The following is a 23,916-nucleotide window of genomic DNA, read 5'->3' on the forward strand; positions in this document are numbered from 1 at the left end:
GGGTGAAACGTGTTAAGAAGGTCAAAATATACACTAAGAGTCAAACTACCACTTAAAAAATAAGTCATTGGATGTAATGTATAGCTTCTTTACTATAGTTGATTAAATGTGTTGCATATTTGAAAGCTGCCGAGGGAGTAGATCTTAAAAATTCTCATCAAAAGAAAAATTTTTGTAACTGTGTATGGTGATATATGTTAACTAGATTTACCATGCTGAGCATTTTGCATTATATACAAACCTGGAATCATTATGTTGTATACCTAAACCTGATATGTCAATCATATCTAAAAGAGGTCACATTAAAAATTCACTTTGTTTATTCATGTTGCTATAGTTTTTTATGTTCCAGCAATTTAAAACTTTTTAAGCTAGCTGGCATAGTGAAGTGGTACTATTAGGCAGTAAAGCAGATCCTCCAAAATATAACTGATAATTAAAAGATACCAATCAGAAACATCATCAAAGGGACTCATACACAAATCAATAAATCAGAAAAGAGATTTATATCAATGGACATCTGGGAAAAAAGGTTGCTATAAATCTTTTACCTTGGTGAGGTGTCACACTGCAACAAGCTGTTAATACGACTGACTATCCAACTAAAGAGACGCCCATATAAAGTTTTAGCCATAGCATCTCTAACATCAGTAGCTTTTTCTACAGTGTTGGGTCTTATAATTGTTTCTCCTCTAGTGACCACACAGTGGGAGGTGAGAGCTTCCTGTAGCTCATCTGCCTGAATGTAAAGCAAAGAAGCAGCTAAAAAAAGAAACAGAAATAAGCAGAAGTAGCGTTAGAAGAAATGATGGCAAAGAGTTACTTACCTGAAAACAAAAAAAGTCTTAATTAACCTTCTTCAAATAACATGAAATAATTATGTGAAATATTTATAATGTAAAAATAAGCTTTCATTCAAGAGTAGTACTATGTTAACTTCTTGATAATTTTTGTCTACTTACCTTGACTGGTGAAATGTTTGCTGCTGTGTACTGCAGTACATCCCAAACCAAAATGGCTGACCTAATGAAGCATCTGCACAGGCGAATGGCTATGTGATGCCAAACACAATTTTACTGAATTTATGATAAATAATTTAAAAAGGCAATTAACAGATTTGAAAAAATTTGTATACCTTGCTCATATACACATTTTCAAAATGTAGAAATTGGATGGTTACTGAGACTGCAGGGCTATACCCAAACAGATGTATTTTAGGAACCTTCGGCAATTAGATACGATAATATACATAGAAAACCCTAAAAACTCCACTAAAAAACTAATTGAAATAATAAATCTGTATGGCAAAGTAGTAGGTTACAAAATCAATCCAAAAAATCAGTTGTGTTCCTATATGTAAATGAGATAAAGAAATTATGTAAATGAGCTAGAGAAAGAAATCAAAAAAGAAATGGAAATATATACCCTGCTCATGGATCAAAAAAATTAACATTGTTAAAATGTCCACCTTACACAAGGCAAAATACAAATTCAATGCAATCCCTATCAAAGTTTCAATGGCATACTTTAAAGAAATAGAACAAACATTACCGAAATTCACATGGAACCACAAAAGACCCAAATAGCCAAAACTATCCTGACAGAAAGGAAGAAGAGTGGTATCACACACACAAATTTGAAATCACACTGTGAAGCTAATCAAAACAGTATGGATCTGGGGGAAAAAAAAACATATACAGACCAATGGAATAGAATTGAGAGCCAAGAAATAAACCCACACTTAATGTGGACAGTTACTCTGACAAAGGAGTCAAGAGTAAACAATGGGGAAAGGAAAGTCTCTTCAACAAATGCTGTTGGGAAAACTGGACAGGCTCCTGAAAAAGAATGAAACTAGACCATCATCTCATGCATACACAAAAATTAAGACCAAAAGCATTAAAGATTTGGAAATAAAACTTAAAGCCATAAAATACATAGAAGAAAACATAGGCAAAACATGACATTGTGGATTCATCTCCAATGACAAGAGAAACAAAGGAAAATATAAACAAATGGGAGTAAAAGCTAAAAACTTCTGCACAGTGAAAGTAACTATCATTAAAACAAAAAGACATTATAATGAATGAGAGTAAATATTTGTACATCATATATCTGACATGGGGCTGATATCCAAGATCTACAAAGAATTCCATACAAGTCAACAAAAAGAAGACAAAAGCCTAATCAAAAATTGGGTGGAATAGTGAAATAGACATTTATCAAAAGAACACATAGAGATGCCCAACAGGTACATGAAAAAGTGTTTGTCATCATCTACCATCAGGGGAATGCTAATCAAAACCACAATGAGATGCCATCTCACATTTGTGAGAATGATCCAAATCAAAAAGACCAGAAAGAACAAGTGTTGGTGAATATGTGGAGAAAAAAGAACCCTTGTGCATTGCTGGTGGGACTATAGACTGGTCCAGCCCCATGGAAAACTGTACAGAGGTTTCTCAAAATATTAACCTATAATCTAGCAATTCTACTAGTAATTCCATATGATCCTGCAGTTCTACTCTTAGGTATCTATCTGAATAATGAAAAACACTAACTCAAAGGAATATAAGCACTCCTATGTTCACTGCTGCAATATTTACAATAGCTAAGTTATGGAAACAACCTAAGTGCCCAAGGGCGGAGGTGTGACTTAAGAAAATATAGTATATACATACAATGGAATACATCTCAGCTATTAAAAAAAGATGAAATTTTTCCATTTGTGATATGGATGAAACTGGATAGGGTTGTTCTTATTGAAATAAATAAGAAGAAAGACAAATACTGTACCATTTCAATCACTTGTGGAATATAAAGAAAACAAAGGAACAGATAAAACTAAACCCAAACAAACCCTTTAAGTCTGACTGCAGAACTGATACTACCAGATTGGGAGAATAAGAGGGGCGAGTGGGGGGCAAATGGTTGGGAAGCAAAGGGTAGATTATGGTAGAGGATTATGGTGCTTTGGTGGTGGGCTTGGAATGGTATCTTTGGTTATGAAAGAACCAATAAGATATATATGTGTGCATAGGCACACATGCTGATATTAAAAGTCTTAAGTACATTTTAAAAACAAACTATGTCATTGGAAGATATCAGTGGGAAACCTTAAATTATGGGAATATTCATCAAACTTGGCTAATAAGAGTTTATTTGAAGCAAATACCATGATATACATTTTGTCATGTAGAAAATGACTGCAAAACTAATTAACCCAGGATCAATGTATATAACAAAATCCTCCCACAATGAAATTAAACACACAGCTCTTCATTACTTATTAAGTGATATAAATACTAAATGTACAAGACAATAACCTGAACTTTTTTCAGGTCAGTTTACTAAATTTTAATTATATTTTCTGTGTTTTTCCAATGAAATGTAAATAGTTCCTAGTCATGAAAGTCTACTCTTTAGAAATGTTTTCTACAGTAATTAGTTAATTTGTAAGCATGAAGATCTTTTTAAACATTAAACTTGAAAAGAAGGTAATAACACTCACAGTTTTCCAGAGCTGTGTGATTAGAAATGTGGCTCTTGTCAATCTGGTATTCAGTTGCTACAGAAGAAAATTCAATGTTTCCCACATTCAGGATTGCAGCCAGGACACTGTATATACTACCAAGTTGCTGAAACACACCACAGAAATGTTAGCATCACTCTCCCCTGGAGTATATAGCAAGGCAGTGACTCTGGCTGGGTGCAGACTGGTAAGAATCTTTCACCTCCAGCACACCACGGTCATCTCACAGACTATGGTGCCAGATTAAGAGACATAAGTAGGCAAGGATCCAAGCAGACTTGGCCTCATTAGCTAACTAACTATTGTAATTTTAGAGGTAAGCATGATGGCTGTTACTCAGCAAGTGCTTAAAGATATTTTATTGATACAAATATGAATTAAAAAAAAGCATTAAGGCATTCTCAGAGGAATGAAAACTATCTAATTCATTAGACCACAGACAAATCTATCCATGAGAAACTTAACTTCAGAACATAATGTGGTCATTTCTATCTGGTCATTTTCCTTGAGAGCATTGTAAAATGAGTTTACATGTGTGGATAAAGGAAAATTAAGGAAGAAAAAAATCAAAAGAACCCAGCACCAAAATCAAAAGATGCACCCAATTTAAATATAGGCCTGAGAACTTTAAACTACAGCTTAGGGTTTATAGTCTTACTACATTTTTACCATAAAGTCTAAATAAGGCACAGTGAAGATATATTCAGAAACACACACACACAGAATTTCCATAGACTCCTTGACAAATGAGTCATTTCTTGGAGGTATTTTGTCAAGAAGTCTGGTAATTCTAGGTATCATTCCAACTATGTCCACAGTGCAGTGAGGTACAGGAAAGAGATAAAATCCTTCATTGTTTTCTTATGTTGTTACATTTATTCTAGCCCAGCTCCTGTACTTAATAAAAACAATTATCCCATCTATTTCAATATTCTAAATCAAGATAGATGTTGGATATGAAAAAAAACTTCAGGAATATTCATTCACATATAACATAACATACATTAATGTATATTAAAGGAACAGACACATTAAAATAAATATATTTGTGGACTGAATGTGTGTATGTGTGTCTACACACTGATTTATCCAATTCAGCCAGGCACTGGTCTAGTCATAGGGGATTCTACAGCAGGCAAGACTTGAGATCCTTGTTCCCTTGGATGTTTGTTTAGGCAGTGGGAAGACAGACATTCAGTAAATAAACAAATAGATAAGCATGTAAGAAAAAGACCATGAAAAAAATAAAATGAAGAGGTACAACAGAGAGTGACTAGGAAAGCTTTCTTAGCTTGGGAGGTGAGGATCATTTTCTGGATTTGTATATGGGTGATTCCTATGTGTCTTTTTACATTTTATAGGCTTTTAAATTAACAAACTTTATTTTTAAGCAGTTTTAGGTTCACAGCAAAATTTAGTGGCAAATACAGAGCTCCCATATAACCCTAGTCCTGGAAACACAAAGCCATCGCAAATATCAACATCTGACAGGAGTGAGGTGCTCATGTTACAACTGATGAGCCTACACTGAAACATTATCACCCAAACATTATCACAGCTTACATCAGGGCTCACTCTTGGTGAAGTTGTTTAGAGGGTGTAGCAAGGCAGAACAGTTACTGTACAGCATGACCTAAGAATGGACCATCTCTACTGGGGGAGGCAGTACACTTCTTTTTAATTATAGTTATTGAGTGGCATTGATTTACAACACTGTATGATCCAAAGGTATGGAATTATAACTTATTTTGTGCTTTTTTGAATGAAAAATTGAGGTTATCATCAAATGGCTAAATGGGACTTATCTATCCATCCAATCTTGACCAAAAACAATTCTAAAAAATGAACTATTTTGCAGAAATTTGACAACTTGTGTGATGTTTCAAAGTATGTAACAATTTCTTTCAAAAATTTTATTGGATAATAACTGAAGTCACAACTGCAAATGCTAAATAAAATGAAGTAGCTTGTGACTGCAGACCAGCATAAAAAGGTGAGTAAAATTAAGGCTGAAACAAAACACCACTGAGACATAAGATATATGACTTTATGCAAAGAAAAACACATAAAATTCCTATCATGACATGATAAAAATTGCCTCTGAATGAGTTGAAACTAAAACTATTAATCATTTATTTTAAAACTTTGGCAGGAAAATGGCTTAGGAAATCATATGTTTTTAAAAGTTTTAGAGTTTTCTAATTCATGTTATTTTTAGAGGATATCTGACTTTGATTTGCCTGTCATTCCATTGGATTGTGCTGAATCACAAATGTGCAAGTGAACCAGAAACCCTCAGAATATTTAAAGCAACACACACACTGTGGATGCTGTCAAGACCCAGCAGTGATAGAAAGGAGAGACAGGAAGATTCTTTATTGAACACTTCTAGAAACTGTGCTGCAGTAGAATGGGAAGGTGCATGCTGTGCTTAGAGGATGTGACAACCATGCTACTTAACTTGATACCAAAGTTGCTTCTTTCCAAAATGGAATAGAAACTGCTACTGACAAAGGACATGGCCAACTAAATCAGTGAAATCATATTAAATCAGGACTGGGCTAGAAAAGAACTAAACATCCAGTTGGTTTAATTCTGTTGTCTCCAAACTGGACAGTGTGATAACTTTCTGAGTCTCTGTTTTTAGATGGGAATTAGCTTCTCCCTGGGATAGTCACCTTAAACCTGTGAAAAGTCTCCACACAATATCTAGCAGTAGTGGTGCTTTCAGAAACGGATGTTGTTTTCCTTTATCCTAAGCTGTATGTTTGGATGTCCAATAAACACTGAGTAAGTTTACGTTTGGAATATACCACTTTAAATAAATGAATTCTACTTGCCAGTAGATGGTAACAGTAGGACTGGCTTCATTTTAATGTTACTAAACATTGCTCTTCCATGCAAGAGAGAATAGCTAGCAAACATAAGTGAAACACTGCCTGTAATCAGCGGGACTTAGAAGTAAACAAACCAATTAAAAATGATTCCCTGTTTCTAAGAAAGCAACCTCTGGGGGTGGGAATTAGTAAGATCAGCTTTTCTGATGACAAAAACAGGGAAAAGAACTACAGAGGCTCAGCCCCTGGTCAGATGCAGGAGCTACTTGCCTGTGTCCACCGTCCTTCCATTTTGGAGGGTGCCCTGAGATCCAACCAATCTCTCCTGTTTTCCCCTAACCAGATAACCAACAGAGCCAGACTGCAGTGCAAAGGAGCAGTTACTAATAACAACTGTCATCTAATGACCAATGATTGGAGAAAAAGGTCACTGCTACTTTTTTTTTTTTATCATTTACTGTACCCCATATAAACTGACTTCTGCTTCAAGAGGTGGAATAACTCCAGAACTTACATCACCTTGTCTCCATAGAAACAAACTGTGGGAGGTATGAGGGAAAGGTTAGGGAGAGGCTAAGGAGGGGATCTGATTAAAGGGAGGAGTCCTTAGTCATTTGAATTTGAAATTCTGCAGAGGAAAGTGAGGAAGATGCACTCGGAACATGTCACATCCAGGAAGGAACTGGGGTGGAGGCAGAGTTAGGGTTAATGCCATGTTAGTCAGCAAGAGCAGAAAATTTTCTATTTTTACTCCTGATAAAGCTAACCTAGGATTAATACTGAACTGAAACACTCAGAGGAGTGTACATATCTCTGTGTGTATGTGTGTGTGTGTGTGTGTAGTATTGTGTCTACAAGCAGGATTTTTATGAGCAGGGACATAAGTATGGAATACTGGACTGTGGATACCGGGCTGTTAACATCCACAAGCTGGTAAAAGGGATAGTGAGCTGGTGTGAATGGAATGGGGTGAGATGGTGAAGGGAGAGAGGAACAAAAATTTTTTTAAAAAGACTGCTCTAGAAATTGACAAGCTGATCCTGAAATTCACATAGAAATTGAAGGGACTAACATAATCTTGGAATAGAACAAAGTTGGAGAGTTCAAAGTTATTACAAAGTGACAGTAATCAAGAGAGTGTGATACTGGCATAAAGATAGACATATAGGGCCTCCCCGGTGGCGCAGCGGTTGAGCGCTGGGTTGCGAAGCTGCCCTGCAGCCTCTGCAGCGCCGGTTCGATCCCCGGCTGCTCCCCGGCCACTGGAGGAGGGTCCCACATGGCGCACAGACCTCTCCTGCTGCCCGCTGCTCCCCTCAGCAGTGTACTTCGGTCCTTCTGCCTGCTCTGCTCCCCGCTCTGGCTCTGGTGAATTCTCTCGCCCTCCCGCGCTTCTGACTGTACCCAGTGCTTGTATAAATAAATAAATAAATGTAAAAAAAAAGATAGACATATAGATTAATAGAATAGAATTAAGAGATCAGAAACAGTGTTTATATTTGTGGTCAATTGATTTTCAAGAAAGATGCCATTCAATGGGTAAATAATAGCCTTTCAAAAAATGGTGGTGGTACAAGTGAATATTTGCAGGCAAAAGACCACAGACTCCAATCTGATTCTAGATAAAAATTAAGTCAATGTGGAACAAAGACCTGAATGTCAGAGTTAAAGCTATAGAAGTCCTGGAAGAAAACTTAGGCATAAATTTTGGTGAATTGACTGTGGAATAGGGGCAACCAGAAGGGGCAGGGAGGGGCAAGGAGAGAGATGAGAACAAAGCAGGGAGGGGCCACAGGGCCTGGGGGGTGGACAATGGGTTCTATGGTTGCAGGTGCACTGTGGCAACAATGCCTGAAGGGGGGTCCAACACTTTCATTATAGAAACAATGATTGAAACCAACATTAACTCAATTATATATATATCTATATATATATTTAAAGATTTATTTATTTATGCATACAAGAAATGGGGTACAGGCCAGAGGTGTGGGGGTGATTAAGTCACAGCACTATGAAGCTATCTACAGCCACTGCAGGACGAGTTCAATAAAATATATTTTAAAAAGAAAGACAATTATAAGGATTTTCATGCAAAAAAATACTCTCACTTGGAAAGGAATTAAAAAAAAATCTTAGTGACTTTGAATTATATAATGCTATCTTATACGTGATATCAAAATACCCAGCAACAAAAGACTATGTAAATATTACATTAGAATTAATTTAATAAAAATTAAAAACTTTTCTGCATCAAAGAACACGATCAAGAAAGCAAAAAGACAACAAATGGTAGAAAAAATTACAAATGATGTATCTGACAGGGAACTGGTACCTAGAATAAAAAGAATTTTTACAACTCAATAACAAAGGAAAATCTAATTAAAAACCAGAGAAAGGATCTGAATAGATATTTCCCCAAAGAAGATGTGTAAATTACCACAAGTACCTTAAAAGGTTTAACATCATAACCCACAAGGAAAATGCAAATCAAAACCACAATGAGTCACTACTTTCATCCACTAAGATCACTATAACAAAAAAGAAAAATAGGAAGTGTTGGGAAGGATGTAGAGAAATTGGAACCTATATAAACTGTTGTCTAGCACGTAAGATGTCCTGGCTGCTTTGGAAAACAGTGTGGCAGTTCCTCTAAAGGGTAAACATAGAATTACCCTATTACTCAGTAATCTATTCCTAGTAATAGGCCAAAGAAATAAAAACATATGATCATACAAACCCTTGTACACAAATGTTCACAGCAGCATTATTCACAATGGCCAAAAAATGGAAAAAACCTAAACATCTATCAACTGTCAAATGGATAAATAAGATAAATATCCATAAAATGAATTAATAGTCAATGATAAAAAGAAATAAAGTACTGATACACACCACAACATGGATAAACCTTGAAAATATTATGCATAGTGAGAGAAGTCAGTCACCAAGGACCACATCACTTTGTATGAAATGTCTAGAATAAACAAATCTATAGATAGAAGTCGGATGGGAATGAGGAAAAATTGCTAATCACTAGACTGTTTCATTTTGAGGTGAAACATTCAGGACATGAAATATTCTAAAAGTGTATGGTGGGCATCCCTGGTGGCCTAGGGGTTAAGTCTCAGTGCTGTCACCACTACAACTTAAGTTTGATCCCTGGCTAGGGAATTAATCCACACATGGCACAGCAGACCTCTCTTGTCTTGCGTGCTGCTCCCCTCAGCAGTTTATTTTAGCAAATCTGCCTGTTCTGCTTCCCATTCTGTCTCTGGTGAGTCCTCTCATCCCCCAGCACCTCTGCCCTATATCCCAGTTCTTTTATGGCCAAAAAAAAGGGTTATAGTGATGGATATATCCCTCCGAGAACATATTAGAAGTCACTGAAATGACTAATGACTAAGTCACATACTAATGGCTGACATGTATGCTATGTGAATTACATGTTAATAAGGTTGTTATGAAGGAAAACTGCAGTTTTCTTTGTAAGATAGTCACATTTAGGCATTTATGCAAAATCATATATAAGTGAGAGATTCCAGTTCAAATAAAAGATTAAGAATAAAACTAAACTCAATTATATATCATCTATAAGTCAAATAATTATAGTTATTTCTTAAGTTCATTTCAATAATTAAAAGCATAATTCACATAAAACACTTAGCACAATGTCTGGCATATATTAATCACTCAATAAATCCTCTTACCTTTAGTGATGACAAAAAGACACTTCATATAGAGGTTTAAATATTTTTCACACTTACCTCCATTGTAAAACCTATGACCTTGAAACATTGCTCAATTAATTCATACTGGGATTTATAAAAACTATTATTCATCATGTCCTGTACTGTTCTGAGGTGGTCATTTTGTAGGTATCTGAAAAAAATATGAAAGGATGGGTAAACATGTAAAGTTAAGTGAAAAAAAAAACATTATTTACAAACGTACAACCAGTTGGGTTACCTGGGAGGCTTATTTTCAGGCAATTTATAATGGGCTAGTTTCTTCTTTTCTGCTAAACCAGCATAGATATAGTAAAAAATATGAAAATTCTTTTCTCCACTGAAAGATATAAGACATTTTCAGTAAGGTAGTTAGTAATATTTATTAATTGTTAAAATTACTCAGCAATCTAATTATTAGAACAACAACAGCTGCATCAATGTGGGCTTGCCCAAATACTAGATTTTGGCTTTCTATGGCTATCAATACTGTCATTATTTTCAAGAACTACTGTCATTAAATTAAGGACACTGTTCAGCACTATATGTGAATCATTCAACACCAATTTATGAGTGAGTACCAGGCACTGTTCTGGGCATTGCCCATGGGAGCAGACAGAAAAATAAGCAAATAAAAAATGTATATAACATTCCAGATGGTATAAGTGCTATATTATCTCAAGTAACCCATGTAGTTTGCTCATTTTACATGTAAGGAAACTGAGGCTTAAGGGTTACTGATCTCCCTTCAGATCATAGAACTGAAGGCTAAACTGATTCAAACCAGGGCTGTTTGACTCCAAAATCCATGTCTTTAGGCAGCTTGTTAATGAGGAATCTATTTCTTGTGAGTCTCAAAATCAAGAACTCTGCATATATATATATATGTATGTATGTATGTATGTATAAACACCAAATTCCAATTCCAATCTTTGGAATAATACAATTAAGGGAATGTGGGTTGCAACAATGTGAGAATCTAGTACCTGATGTTCACAACTTAACTTCTGAGATCTCAGGGATCCCCTGAGCAAGGCAACAATTAGAAAATAATAACAAATCTGATAAATATGAATCCAACTATACACATAATTATTTTGAACATCAAAACATTGTCAGAAGGATCAAAAATCAAGATCTAACTATATGTTGTCTACAAAAAAAATGCACTTTATAAATAATGACACATACAGATTAAAAGTAAATGGATGGAGAAAAATATACACTAATGAATGAAAAGAAGGAGCAACTACATTAACTTCAGAAAGAGCAGAATTCAAAGTAAGGAAGTTATCAAAGATTAAGAGAGGAGAGAGGCTTTCGTTCCCAGGTTTTAGCACAAAAAAAAAAAGAAAGAAAAGATAAAAGAAAGAAAAGGAGAGACACCTTCACAGTAAAGTTTCTTTAATTTTAATGATAAAGGATTCAGTTCTCCAAAAGACACAATAATCCTTAATGTGTATGGGCCTAATAACAGAGCATCAAACTACTGGAAGCAAAAACTTATAGAACTGGTAGGACAAACAGATGAGTCCAAGAGTGTAGTTGAAGACTTCAACACACTTCTATCAGAAATGGACAGATCCAGCCAGCAGAAAGTCAGTAAGGACACACTTGAATGCAACAACACCATCAATCAACTGGACATAATTGACATCTAAAAACTACTTCACCAACAACAGCAGAATTTACGTTCCTCTCAAGCTCACCTGGAACATTTACCAAGAGAGACCACATTCTGGCCCATAAAAACGATATGACAAATTTAAAGTAATAGAATGTATATAATCTCTGCTTTTGGACCACAGTGGAATTAAATCAGAAATCAGTAACAAAAAGAAAACTTGAAAATTCCAAAATAGGTGGAAATTGAATTATGTACTTCTAAATAACAAATGGGCGAAAGAAGAAATCTCAAGGGAAATCAAAAAATATTTTGAACAAGATGAAAATAAAAACGCAACTTATCAAAACTTTTGGGACAGATTCTATTCTTCCTTGTTAGTATTTCAAAAAGAAGAAAGACATTTTGAAAGAGAAAAGTAACTAATCAATGCCATTGATTAGTATGCATTCTGGGTTGAGGTTGGAAAGGCAGAGAGGAAGGAATTCTAAATGTCCAGGAAATCTGAATCTTTCAAATGACTGGGTCGGAGGGAACAACCTTAAGATAAAACAGCGGGAAAGGAATGCAGAGAGGAGGTGTAAAAGTTATTACAGAAATCAACACCAAAGTACTTAGACATGGAGAGTGAAGGGAGGGTCGGAGGTTTTATATAAATAGATAATCATTCCTTAATAAAGGGGGTTAAAGGAAAAGTAACATGTTTGGGACAATGCATGTGGACTTGAATTCTAGATGATAACAGGGTATCAAGGGAGTTGGAAATGAACGAAAAAGGAGAGAGTGAACAGTACATCTGTGGATCTCAATAACACAGGTGTCCACATCGATCACACAGAGTTACCTATTGAAATAAGATCAGAAGAAACTGCTCAGCAAAAGAGAAACACTTCATTCCAAGGACAAATTTTTGCTGAACAAAAATTTTAGGAATGTGTGGATGAATCTAAGTCTAAGAAGGAAATTTCAAGAGACATGAGAGGAATCAGGAGAATCCAGTCATGGAGGCAAAGACAGATGTGTGTTTCACAAAAAGGAAGTGTCCACAGGCTCAGGTGCTGCAGGGAGGGCTGGCACATCCTTTAGAATCACCATATTTGCACTTCCCACACAGTCATTGCTTGTTGCAGTCATACTTCAATGAACACTCACATAGCACATGAGCAAGGTCAGAACAAAACCAAATGTTTAACTGAGTTCTCATCTTTTCTCATTACAAAATAATAAAATGTCTCTAAGACTGGCACAACGTATAATTTAGTTTGCTTTATTCTAATGAGATCATGTTGATGGCTCCATGTGTCACATCTTGAACACTTAAGTGATGCAGTGTGCAATTAGAGAAGTGACTCATACATGCAGACACACAAAATTGGTGGTTTTCTCTTCAATTATCAGTTTATATTTACTGAGGAATTTAGCATGTGGCATATTTCTAGGATGGTGTAGATATGTTTAGTATACAACCAACATATGAAAAATGGAAGACCTTAACTTTCCACACATTTATAAAAAAATAACATAACCACTGAGGGCAACTCTAACCGTGAGATTATAGCTTACTCATACACATAACAAAGTTGTTTTGGAATCATTTGGCCAGGGGAGAAATTTTATCATTCAGCTACAAATTGTCAAAACTCATTCACCCTCATACCAAAATGTCATATTGATGGCTTAAGTCAGCAGGCAATAAAAAGGGTAAAACAAAAATAACCCATTCCTGGATCTTTTATTTGGTCTCTTGTATGTAACCACAGGGAGATTAACACAGATATATGTCTTTTGTATTACTCTTTCTGTATGCATACACATATATATCAATATATATACATATATTATATATATCAACACTGAAGAAAAGTTCTTTCTAATTAAATTTCCTATTAGTTTTGTGTAGAGAAATATCTTCTCTCTTATGTCAGAAATTGTTCTAATTTAACTTGCTTAGTTCCTCTATGATGGGTTTAGGTTTCTATTTGGTATCATAATTTTTAGATTACTTACTAACTCAGCTACTGGCTATAACACATGTGAGAGTAAGACAGCATTGAGGAATCTCTTTGTTCTCTATGTTCTAATAGTATACACCTTGTACATTGTAAATGATAAAATTTTATTGAAAAAGTAAGCTATTTTACTATTAAAACAAAAAGCATTATTTTTTGTATTTTCCAGAAAAAGGCAACAACCGACATGTGCTTACATGGCTTGGTGGATAACTCTGGATTTCTCTAAAAGGTATTCAGAAATCTGTGCTCCCACTACAGCACCAGAAGAAGTAAATTTCATTTCTAAGTATTTTCCAAATCGGCTGGAATTGTCATTTATAATAGTACAGGCATTGCCAAAGGCTTCCACCAGATTGTTCACTTGTAAAATCTTCTCTTGCAGGGTCCTGTTATTAGCCTGGAGAGAACATCAAAATATTTAAAAAATGTAAAATAAGTAATTATGTATATAATAAATGACTCTTCTTTGACAAGCAAATTGTGGAAACAAACATTACGAGCATATTCTTGGCATATTGCCAGATGTTACAACCTGATCTATTTTTCCTCATCCATATATAATTCCTACTTGGTTTTCTTGTAAGGCTGAAGAGATACTCCACACTTTTCTATTCAAATAAAATTCTGTTCAGTGCCTGATTTGCCAACACAGTTGACAAGCAGTCTACACCACACTGAAGGACACCTCAAGTTCTGTTGTTTCTCAAACTGTCTGAGCCCCCATCCAAATGTTTCTCAAAGTCAGACCCAGCTTCCTCAGCAGCTAACCCTGGAGCTAAGGGAGTGAAGATAATCTGTAAATTCATAAGTAGGAGATAGAATAATTGTGAAAACTGAGAATAGCTGGAAAACATAGATGATGGAGCAGAACCCCAGACAAAGCCAGAGGGCCTTCTTGGCTGTCCCTCTATCTTCTCCTGCCCTGTCTTATACCCTCTCCTCAATGTTATGTTGTGTTTATTTTCTTTACTACTTTCCTTGAAATTCCACCAAGTAAAAGTATCTTTGGGTTAACAACCAAGCCCTTTTAGAAACTATCCATTCTCCACCCAGAGATTTAAAGAGATATCAGTCATTGACATTTTGGTAGGTAGATTATTTTCACTATAATCCCTTGTTAAGGTCAGTTGTAATACTGTGTTAGGGCATGGAAATTTTGTAAGTTTTGTAAATAAGAGATAGAAGCAGTAGATATTTCTGGAGCATTGGTCACACTAGAAGTCTAAGGAGACATTCACAGGGCAGTTCTGAGTGCATGGAAGGACTTTATGTAGCTCCTCAAAGAGGTAATAAGGGTTGAGAGAAGAAAAATCACAAGAATTGGGCCAAATAGGGTTTATTTAGTTAGTTAGTTTTTGTTTATTAAGAAAAAAGAGACACCTGCATAGATGCAGCCAGACAGTCTTAGGGCAAGGCCTCAATGCTGTTTGTGTCCATGAAATGGTGAGAAAATATCTCTATTCACCTGTATTTTATTTTTTTTCCATTTTTTAAAGATTTATTTATTTATTTATTTATTTATTTATTTATTTATTTATTTATTTATTTATTTATTTATACAAGCACTGGGTACAGTCAGAAGCGCGGGAGGGTGAGAGAATTCACCAGAGCCAGAGAGGGAAACAGAACAGACAGACTGATGAACTACACGAGGTCTGCACGCCATGTGGGACCCTCGCTGGTGGCCTGGGATCGAACTGGTGCTGCAGAGGCTGCGGGCAGCTTCGCAGCCCAGCGCTCAACCACTGCGTCACCTGGGAGGCCCCATTCACCTGTATTTTAAAAAGTAGTGCAGTACTAAGTGAAGTCTGAAAGAGTACCTATCAGAAAGGTAAATTTTATGGACCTTCAATTTTTGTATTTGGTAAATCTTTATCAAGGAGATAAGTAAAAGACAGGAAAAGAACCAATAAGGGTAGGATTCTAATATATATCACTATCCTGAATTAATATTAAATCCACTTTGAGATCTAGAGCAAGATAAAGAGATTAGACAAGTCTTCGGACAGCTGCAAGACAACAGTCAGGTACAAGTTAGTCCATTATTGATGAGACTCTCTCTCAGTCCCCAATCAAGAAAAAATAGCAAACCCCCTTAGAAAGGCCCAGGAGTAAATCAATTCTGGTGTTCAACTCTTTATGTCAGGATAGTAAGCTGTGCCTCACTAGCCCTCTTTCTCCAAAGTTGCGTCTTATTTCACTATACTTAAAATCTTCTAGAATGAGGCTTCTCCTACAAGTAAGGAGAGGGGAAGTTAATGGGCAAGGGGGATGGACTTGAGACAGCAGCCCCAGGCAGCACTATCTTTCACTGCTCAAATGGCTCTGCCAGCAGGATCCTTCTTGAATGATGACAGGTCTGATTGGTAAGCTCATATTAACCCACTGAACAACATTTATTTTTTGATTTTAACAAAAGCATGGAATTCTTCTGACCCCTTATTTTGAAAATGAATTAGACTCAATTAAGCAGTAGTTTTAACATGAGGAATCCTTCCCCTTTCATAGAGAGGTTATGCCGGCTATGTCTCTTGATTCATTTATGTCTGATTTTTATATATTAACATGATTTTAACCAGCTACCCACAAAAGGAGAGAAAGTAGAGAAAGTATTCAGTGAATGCATATTAGGGCTAAAAAGAGTGGAAATCACATTTATATAGCTTTGCCTACTAAGAGCGAACAAAGTTAGAATATCTTCAAAACAGAACCTGTTTTCTTTATATTATTTGTTATACTTTAAACTCCCAAAAATAACAAGTGTGTTTCATAATTTCTGCACATTATTTAGCATGGAATTTAGTGAATATTAATCAGCCAGATAAAATTCTGACAGAGAACAAATATTTCTGTTAGGACAGAGAAAAATAAATTATACCTTTCCAAGGACTGTCAGCTGTTGAACTAAAAGATGAGCACTTTCCGTTTTTCCAGCCCCACTTTCTCCAGAAATAACGATGCACTGTACAGGAGAAAAGGAACCATAAGAAGACTACATCCTCACAGAATTCAGCTGACACTCAAGAAACTAAGAGGGGAATTTTTAAGAATAGGACTCTCCTTACCTGGTCTGAAGTATCTGTTACCATAGACTGATAGCCGAAGTCAGCCATTGCAAAGATGTGAGGCGGATTGGCACTTCTCTTTGCTCCAATATATAATTTGGAATGCTAAATGTTAAAAAGAACACATTTTGTAGGGCTTTTGTTTAGAGTTCTAACTTTTAAACCAAAACATAAATACAGTTACATACCACCAAAACATCACACACGTGTTATACTCATATACCAGGCACATGTGCACGTACAAATCATCCACAGTTATGTAAAACAAAGGTCTGACCTGAAATATCCCAGAAATATGATATGACATATTATGCTATAATATCACTATGGCAGTGGTATTTAAAAGATGACTTTTTGAAGTGCATAGCACTTCAAAAGTAGAACTTAAGATATCAAAATACTATTATTTCTTGAAATAACAAGACCTTTTATAAATAAAGGAAATCAGGTATCATTCTGTTGACTGAGTCCCTTTTACATCATTTAACACTCTTTCATTTGATTTATCCTAAATCACATAGTTATTTGATAATAGAATTTGCAATTAAAGCCCAAATCTTCTGAAACTTAGGTCAAGAATCATAAATTCACCATTGTTGGGCCTCCCTGGTGGCAGAGCGGTTGAGTCCCGGGTTGCGAAGCAGCCTGCAGACTCTGCAGTGCAGGTTCGATCCCCAGCTGCTCCCTGGCCACTGGAGGAGGGTCCCACATGGTGCGCAGACCTCTCCTGCCGCCCGCTACTCCCCTCAGCAGTGTACTTCAGTCCTTCTGCCTGCTCTGCTCCCTGCTCTGGCTCTGGTGAATTCTCTCACCCTCCCGCGCTTCTGACTGTACCCAGTGCTTCTATAAATAAATAAATAAATCTTTGAAAAAAATAAAAAAATAAAATGTGGATGCTAACAATAGCATCTATCTCCCCCCCAAAAAAAATTCACCATTGTTCTCGTAAATTTTAAATTGGTAGAGGGTGACAGCTATAATTTTTTACACATTAAACAGAACTATCAGTCAGTGTATTAAATAATTTTCTGGAGTACAAAACTGCTCAAACAAAATGGTCCAATTAAAAATGAAAAATAGCCTAGTTTAATTTCAGAATGCCCTTCTATATTTAAACCATTAGGGGTTGAACAATGGATAAATTTATACTTATATTCATAAAAAAAACAGTGTCAATATGTGAGGAGGAATTTTTAATAACAAGTTTTAAAGCCATTAAGTATCTATTACTTATACAATGTACTTACACTTTGACTCTCCCACACTTAGTTTAGAGATAGAAATTTAGTATATACTTTTTTAGGCACCTATTTATTGATATGATACATAGTGTAGTCCAGTTACTAAAAACTGGAAACAATAGTCATTCTGCACATACTTTTATAAAGAAGAAGTCCACAGACTTGCATTTAGATGAGTTTGTCTTTCATTTTTTCCTATCTCAATGTTATAATCATAATTATTTAACTGTTCAAAATATTGAGCAAAATTTCTCTGGCATTCACCCATTTAAATTAATTTAAATATCTGATAAGTGTAATTATTTATGCAAAGCAAGAGCATCCAGGTCACACTACATACCTCTGGGGAATAAAGGCCAAGACTTTGAAAAGGGTTAAGAGCAATGAGTATATCTCCCACATACATATAAATCTGGTCTCTGGCATAACACTTCTCAAGTTGTTCTGAGACTGTGTTCTATAACAAAATAGAAAGAACTTCTTCTCTTAAAAATGATTCATGGTCAATTACAATTTTAAAAGTAAACAATAATTAAATAAAACATTTGGCCTCGACCAAGTATAGAAAGAGATATATCGACAGTAATAAAGAATACATTGATCAGCAGCTAATTTTCCACTTTCAGAACCAAGGGATGTCACAATTACTTGTATTTACCAAAGGACACATTAGATATTACATGAATATTATGTACATATAACACTTTCAAGGAAATAAGAAAATGCAGCAAAGGAAGAGAAAGAACTCTAGAAAAGAGTAGGGAAGATACAGTGAACATGATTTTAATCTAAATCAAGTTATTCAAAGTGACTTTGTAGAATATCTTAGCCTTTTACTTAGACATTTGACTTATGAGGCAGAGTGAAAAGTTCTAGAAAGTAACTTTCATAGGTGATAAATCATATAAGTACGAAGAATCAATTTTAACAGTATCGGAAATCATCATTTATAGTATATGACACAGAGCAAAAGATCAAAAAGAAAATAAAGCATAAAAAATAGAAACAAACAAACCAACCCAGGGTTTTAATATATATCAAATAGGTCAGTAATATGATTAGCGGAAGCCTTCCTTATTTTTACCACAACTCCAGGAATTCACCTCACTGGAAAATTTGATAGGTAAAAAGATTCATAAAGGTTTTGATAATATCTGACTTGCACACCTTATTCGTTAACAAGATGTTTGATATTCTCAAGACAAATTATTTTGAGGAAGTACTTGAATTGTTTATGCAACACTGACTTTACCAAATGACTACTTCTGCTCAGAAAATGCCCCTTGATTTGTTACATATATGAGCAAAATTCTCAGGCGAGTATCGAAAGCATTAATAAAAAAAACTTGATTTTTTTAAATGTAGACACATTGTTCAGTTTCTCTATCTATTGAGAGACCACTCTTATAGGGAAATGCAGCTGTTTATTCTAGTGATCTGATTATCTAGAATAAAAGGGGATGCGGAGAGAGGAGGTTGAGGTTGGAATTTATTGGCCTGGATTTATACCTTCAGGAGAGAAGTTTGATGGGATATGGAGTTTTAAGTAGAATTCAATGTCCTAAAAGAGTAGTTCTGTGAAAGCAGGGATTCTGTGATCCCATGATTGGGCCACAGACTGTGGTAGCAGACAGATAAAAAAATAATGACACCATGCTGGAGAAATCTGGAAATCAAAGTTACATGCATTAAAACTGAAGAATGGGAGAGATACTCAGATGATAAAAAGACAAAAACCAAGCAAGACTGGAGACTTACCGATGCTATTCAAAAAACTTCCTGCTCATATTACTTCTATAAATTAAAAAAAATTTAGAATGCTAAAATTTAATTAAACTGAGTTTCTTACCTCATCCAAAACTTCTAGGGTTGCTAAATCATCTACATCCTTCAGATCAGAAATCAGAGATCTGCGGAAATTACCTTTCTTGGTATGAATGCGTTCATGTCTGTGGTGCAACACAAAAAGAAAGACCCTTCTGATTTGATTTGCTGAATTCAACAATAACAAATTAGCAGAAAGTAGTTTATTTCATTTTTTTCTTCTCCTTTGGAAAAATGCAACATATCACAAACTTCATGAATGATAAAGAGTCCATTATTTCTATCACCATTTATTCTATCTATCTATCTATCTATCTATCTATCTATCTATCTATCTATCTATCTATCTATCTATCTATCTATCTAATTTGCTCTAAATTTCTATGTGTATGTAGTTTACTACAGAATAGTGAGTCTAAAAGATTTGATTTTGTTTCACTGCCAATTTTGTCTATGGTGATGTTAGGCTATTGGTTCAAGGAATGACAACTTTAAAAATCACTATTCTGCAAAATTTAACAAGAATACAGAATAACCTATATTTCAGATTTTCTAGAGGTTAAATGTACATAGAAAATTGATTTCAGGTACTAGGAAATTTATTTTCAAATAAAACATTTCAACAACTTTCAATAACAGCAATAGCTCCTTGATTTAACTTGAAGGCTGGAGAAGTTGCTGACATAAACACAAGGTTTATTTCAGTTTTTGTGGACATGAAATTACTATCCACTTTATTTTGAGAACTGTTTTCAGTTTTTATTTTTGGACACACTTTTAAGCATCTGAATTTCTCTGTTGGTAAAGGGAATGGAACAAATAGATACGAAGATTAATAAGAATCACACCACCACTCACTCTGTACATTTTAACGGTTTCACATTGTTCAGAGAATTAAGTCACTGTTGACTTAATTCCCACCTCTCTCTATAGCCAGTCCCTCCTTTCCTGCACTAGGTTCCACAAGGACATCACTCTTGTGGTTCTTCTCTCTCCCATATCACTCATGCCCCCTCTCAGTTGTTAAAACACCCACCTCAAACAAATAAACAAAAACCCTATAACTATAAGAAAGAAAAAATCAAAATCAACAAACAACTATAAACCAGAAACACACTATGGGAGGGCGGCAGTGAAAGGAGGGATTGGGGTCAAAATAAGGGGGGTGCAATTGTATGGGGAATATAAAAATAAAAAAAAAAACTTCCTTTGACTTTAGTTTCCTCCATCTACTATTCCATCTCCTTGTTTTATAGTAAAAAATCCTTTAAAATATTTTCTGCACTTAATGTTATAAAATTTCTCTCCACCCATTAAGAAAACCCATTTTGATCAGGCTGTCTGCTCTATACACTTAAACAGCTTTTGTTAGACATTAATAGCCTCTGCATTGCTAAATTCAAAGGTCAATTCTAACTCTCATTTTACTTAATCTATTAGCATTATTGACAAATTCCTTGAATATATTTATCTTTATTTCTTGCACACCTCTTTTATTTTTTTAAATTTATTTATTTATTTTCTTACATTGTTGTTAATTTTTTAACAGTATTTGATTTCTCCCCTCAGGTATAGTCCCAGTAGTTCTCCCACCACCACAGTACCTGAGATCCATCACTACTACCCCTTGAGCTCTCCCCTCCCTAGTTTTGACCCTTCTCTCACTCCCTCCTCTGCTGTTTGCCTCAGATCTATGTCAGCTTGCAAGTTTTGTCTTTTTCTTGGCTCTTTGTTTGGTTTCTTTATATAAGGAATGCAAACTGGAAAAGAAGTAAAACTATCATTATTTGCAGCTAATAAGACAATATACAGAGAGAACCCTAAAAAAATCCATGGAAAACTAATTAAAACAGTAAACCACTTCAATAAAGTAGCAGATTACAAAATCGATACACAAAAATCAGTATCCTTCCTATATGCAAACAGTCAGTTTGAAGAGGAAGAAATTAAGAAAACCATCCCATTCACAGTTTGACAAAAAAAAAAATTAAATACCTAGGAATAAATCCTACAAAGTAAGTGAAAGACCTATGCATGGAAAATTACAAACCATTAATTTGTTATACTTTGTTTGGGTCTTTACATTGGGACATGAGAACAAGGTAGCTCCATGAGAACAAGGTAGCTGCTCTTGACCAATAGTCCCAGACCCAAAGACCAAATTCTTATAAATGGTAAGTGTTCAAAATGTATTTCTTGGATAAAGGGGTGAATATTTTGCCTTTCTAAACTTCACCTACTGTGGGGCCAAATAAATTTTATTGTTTTACTCCGGTTATAAATGAAAATACCCAAAGTATGTATGTGTGTATACGCACATACACACTTATACATATATGGTATATATGCTTCAAGATAATTTTCCACTTCTAACATTTTCTTTTTGCCATCTACTAGAGTTAGTTTCTATTCTTGTTATTTTGCTAAATATTTATATCCTGCAAAGCAAAGTCAGAATCTTTCTCTATCATTTTTTTTCTCTTGTGAAAAATGCAGCTTGTTAACCAGATTATATTTTTTATTTGATCTGTAATACTAGAGAGACACAGTTTCAGACTATAAATATTTTCCTTCTGCGTCGTCAAAGGTCACACATACCCTTAGGGGTGGTTATTATAGCTCCACTTGTATTTCAGTTGTATACACTGAAAAAAAAGAAACAACTACTGCTGCTCTGTGCTAAAATGTTATTCTCACTGTTCAGTGCCAATATCATAACCCAACAGCTTTACTTGCTTTTACTTCGGTTAAACACAGTCTTGTAAATATCAAGCTCTATAGTTTAAGACCATGATGGTGTGGGGGGAGTATAACAAGCCTTTGTTAACATAAATTCAATTTTCAGTTTCCTTATCTATCTTTAAAATCCAGGAACAAAGTTACCACTGGTATCAAAAGGAGTACAGGTTCCCACTGGTATACCCTGGAAGACCAGTTCTTGTCTCTGCAGTTTTACTCTTGTGGTCAGGGCCTCCCTGGTGGTGCAGGGGTTAAAGTCTCAGCACTATCAAGCTATTGCCAGCTACTGCAGCATGAGTTCAATCCCCAGCCAGGGTGGTAGCCCACATGGCCCAGCAGACATCTCCTGTCTCACCCACTGCTCCCCTCAGCAGTGTATTTCAGTAGTTCTGCTCCCCACTCTGTCTCTGGTGATTCCTCTCACTCCCCCACACCTCTGACCTACACCCCAGTTCCTGTATGCATTAAAAAAAAAGAATGGTGGTAGTCACCCTTAGCTTAGAGATGAGTAAGACAGCAGAGAAGAGACACAGTTTTGGTAAGTAGAATTCTGCATGTAGAGTATGTAGAGCTACCGGTGCCACTGTGAGAATCTGGAGGCCAAACATCACTACAGAATATTCTGGTTGAGAACATGCTGTGGAGTATCACACCATTTGCCTTTGTAAGGAATGATGGCACAAAGAGTTACTGGAAAGTTTCTTATTAACTTTATTACACTTATTTTTATCCCAAGCATAAAAATAATGTACATTCTTTATCAAAAAAAAATATGAAAAATGCTAAAAGGTGTAAGAAAAATATCACCTGCATCACCAATGGATAATATTATTAATATTTTCATATCACCTTTTATTCTTTTCTATATGCATTTATTTTTAAATCAAGTTGACAGAATTTTATCTCTCTGTCAACTTATTCCCTTGGCTTCCTCTCTGGTTAGGATGGATAAACTGTCCTTGCTTTGGGCAACTTTCAGGCTGAGTCTTCCACACAGGCCCTTGTTCTCCCAGGACTCACCGCTGCTGCAGTCCCCTCAGCTGCATCCTCTGCCTCTGGCTGGTCCCCTCAGCATACAGATGTGCTCCAGTATCCCCATCTTTAAAACTCTCTTCCATGCTCTATTCCTTCTAGCTGCTGTCCTATTTCTCCTTTAACAGCTGCGCTTGAAGGAGCAGTTCATTTCCCTACCTCTTCTGGCACAACTCACCTTTCCTCTCAGCCTCCCCAGCTACCCTCCCTGCTGAGTTCCATATTGTCAAGGTCATTCAGGAATTTTGTGTGGTCAAATTCAGCATTACTTTTTCTTGATTTTTC

General features: G+C 35.5%; 1 protein-coding gene across 1 annotated transcript in view; it reads right to left on the reverse strand.

Annotated features, from left to right (window-relative positions):
- MYO3A (myosin IIIA) overlaps window positions 1-23,916 on the reverse strand; it is a gene marked incomplete at both ends in the record, with an annotated part of 134,734 nt that overhangs the window by 61,142 nt on the left and 49,676 nt on the right. The window contains 9 exons of the mRNA XM_084253406.1: window positions 552-762; window positions 3,512-3,638; window positions 10,134-10,248; window positions 10,336-10,434; window positions 13,925-14,127; window positions 16,609-16,692; window positions 16,796-16,900; window positions 18,377-18,493; window positions 19,886-19,985. Coding sequence (XP_084109532.1) covers window positions 552-762; window positions 3,512-3,638; window positions 10,134-10,248; window positions 10,336-10,434; window positions 13,925-14,127; window positions 16,609-16,692; window positions 16,796-16,900; window positions 18,377-18,493; window positions 19,886-19,985 — 1,161 coding nt within the window. The remainder of the gene's footprint in view (window positions 1-551; window positions 763-3,511; window positions 3,639-10,133; window positions 10,249-10,335; window positions 10,435-13,924; window positions 14,128-16,608; window positions 16,693-16,795; window positions 16,901-18,376; window positions 18,494-19,885; window positions 19,986-23,916) is intronic.

The sequence above is a fragment of the Talpa europaea genome (genome assembly GCF_964194135.1).
Source record: "Talpa europaea genome assembly, chromosome: 14".
Classification (NCBI taxonomy): Eukaryota; Metazoa; Chordata; class Mammalia; order Eulipotyphla; family Talpidae; genus Talpa; species Talpa europaea.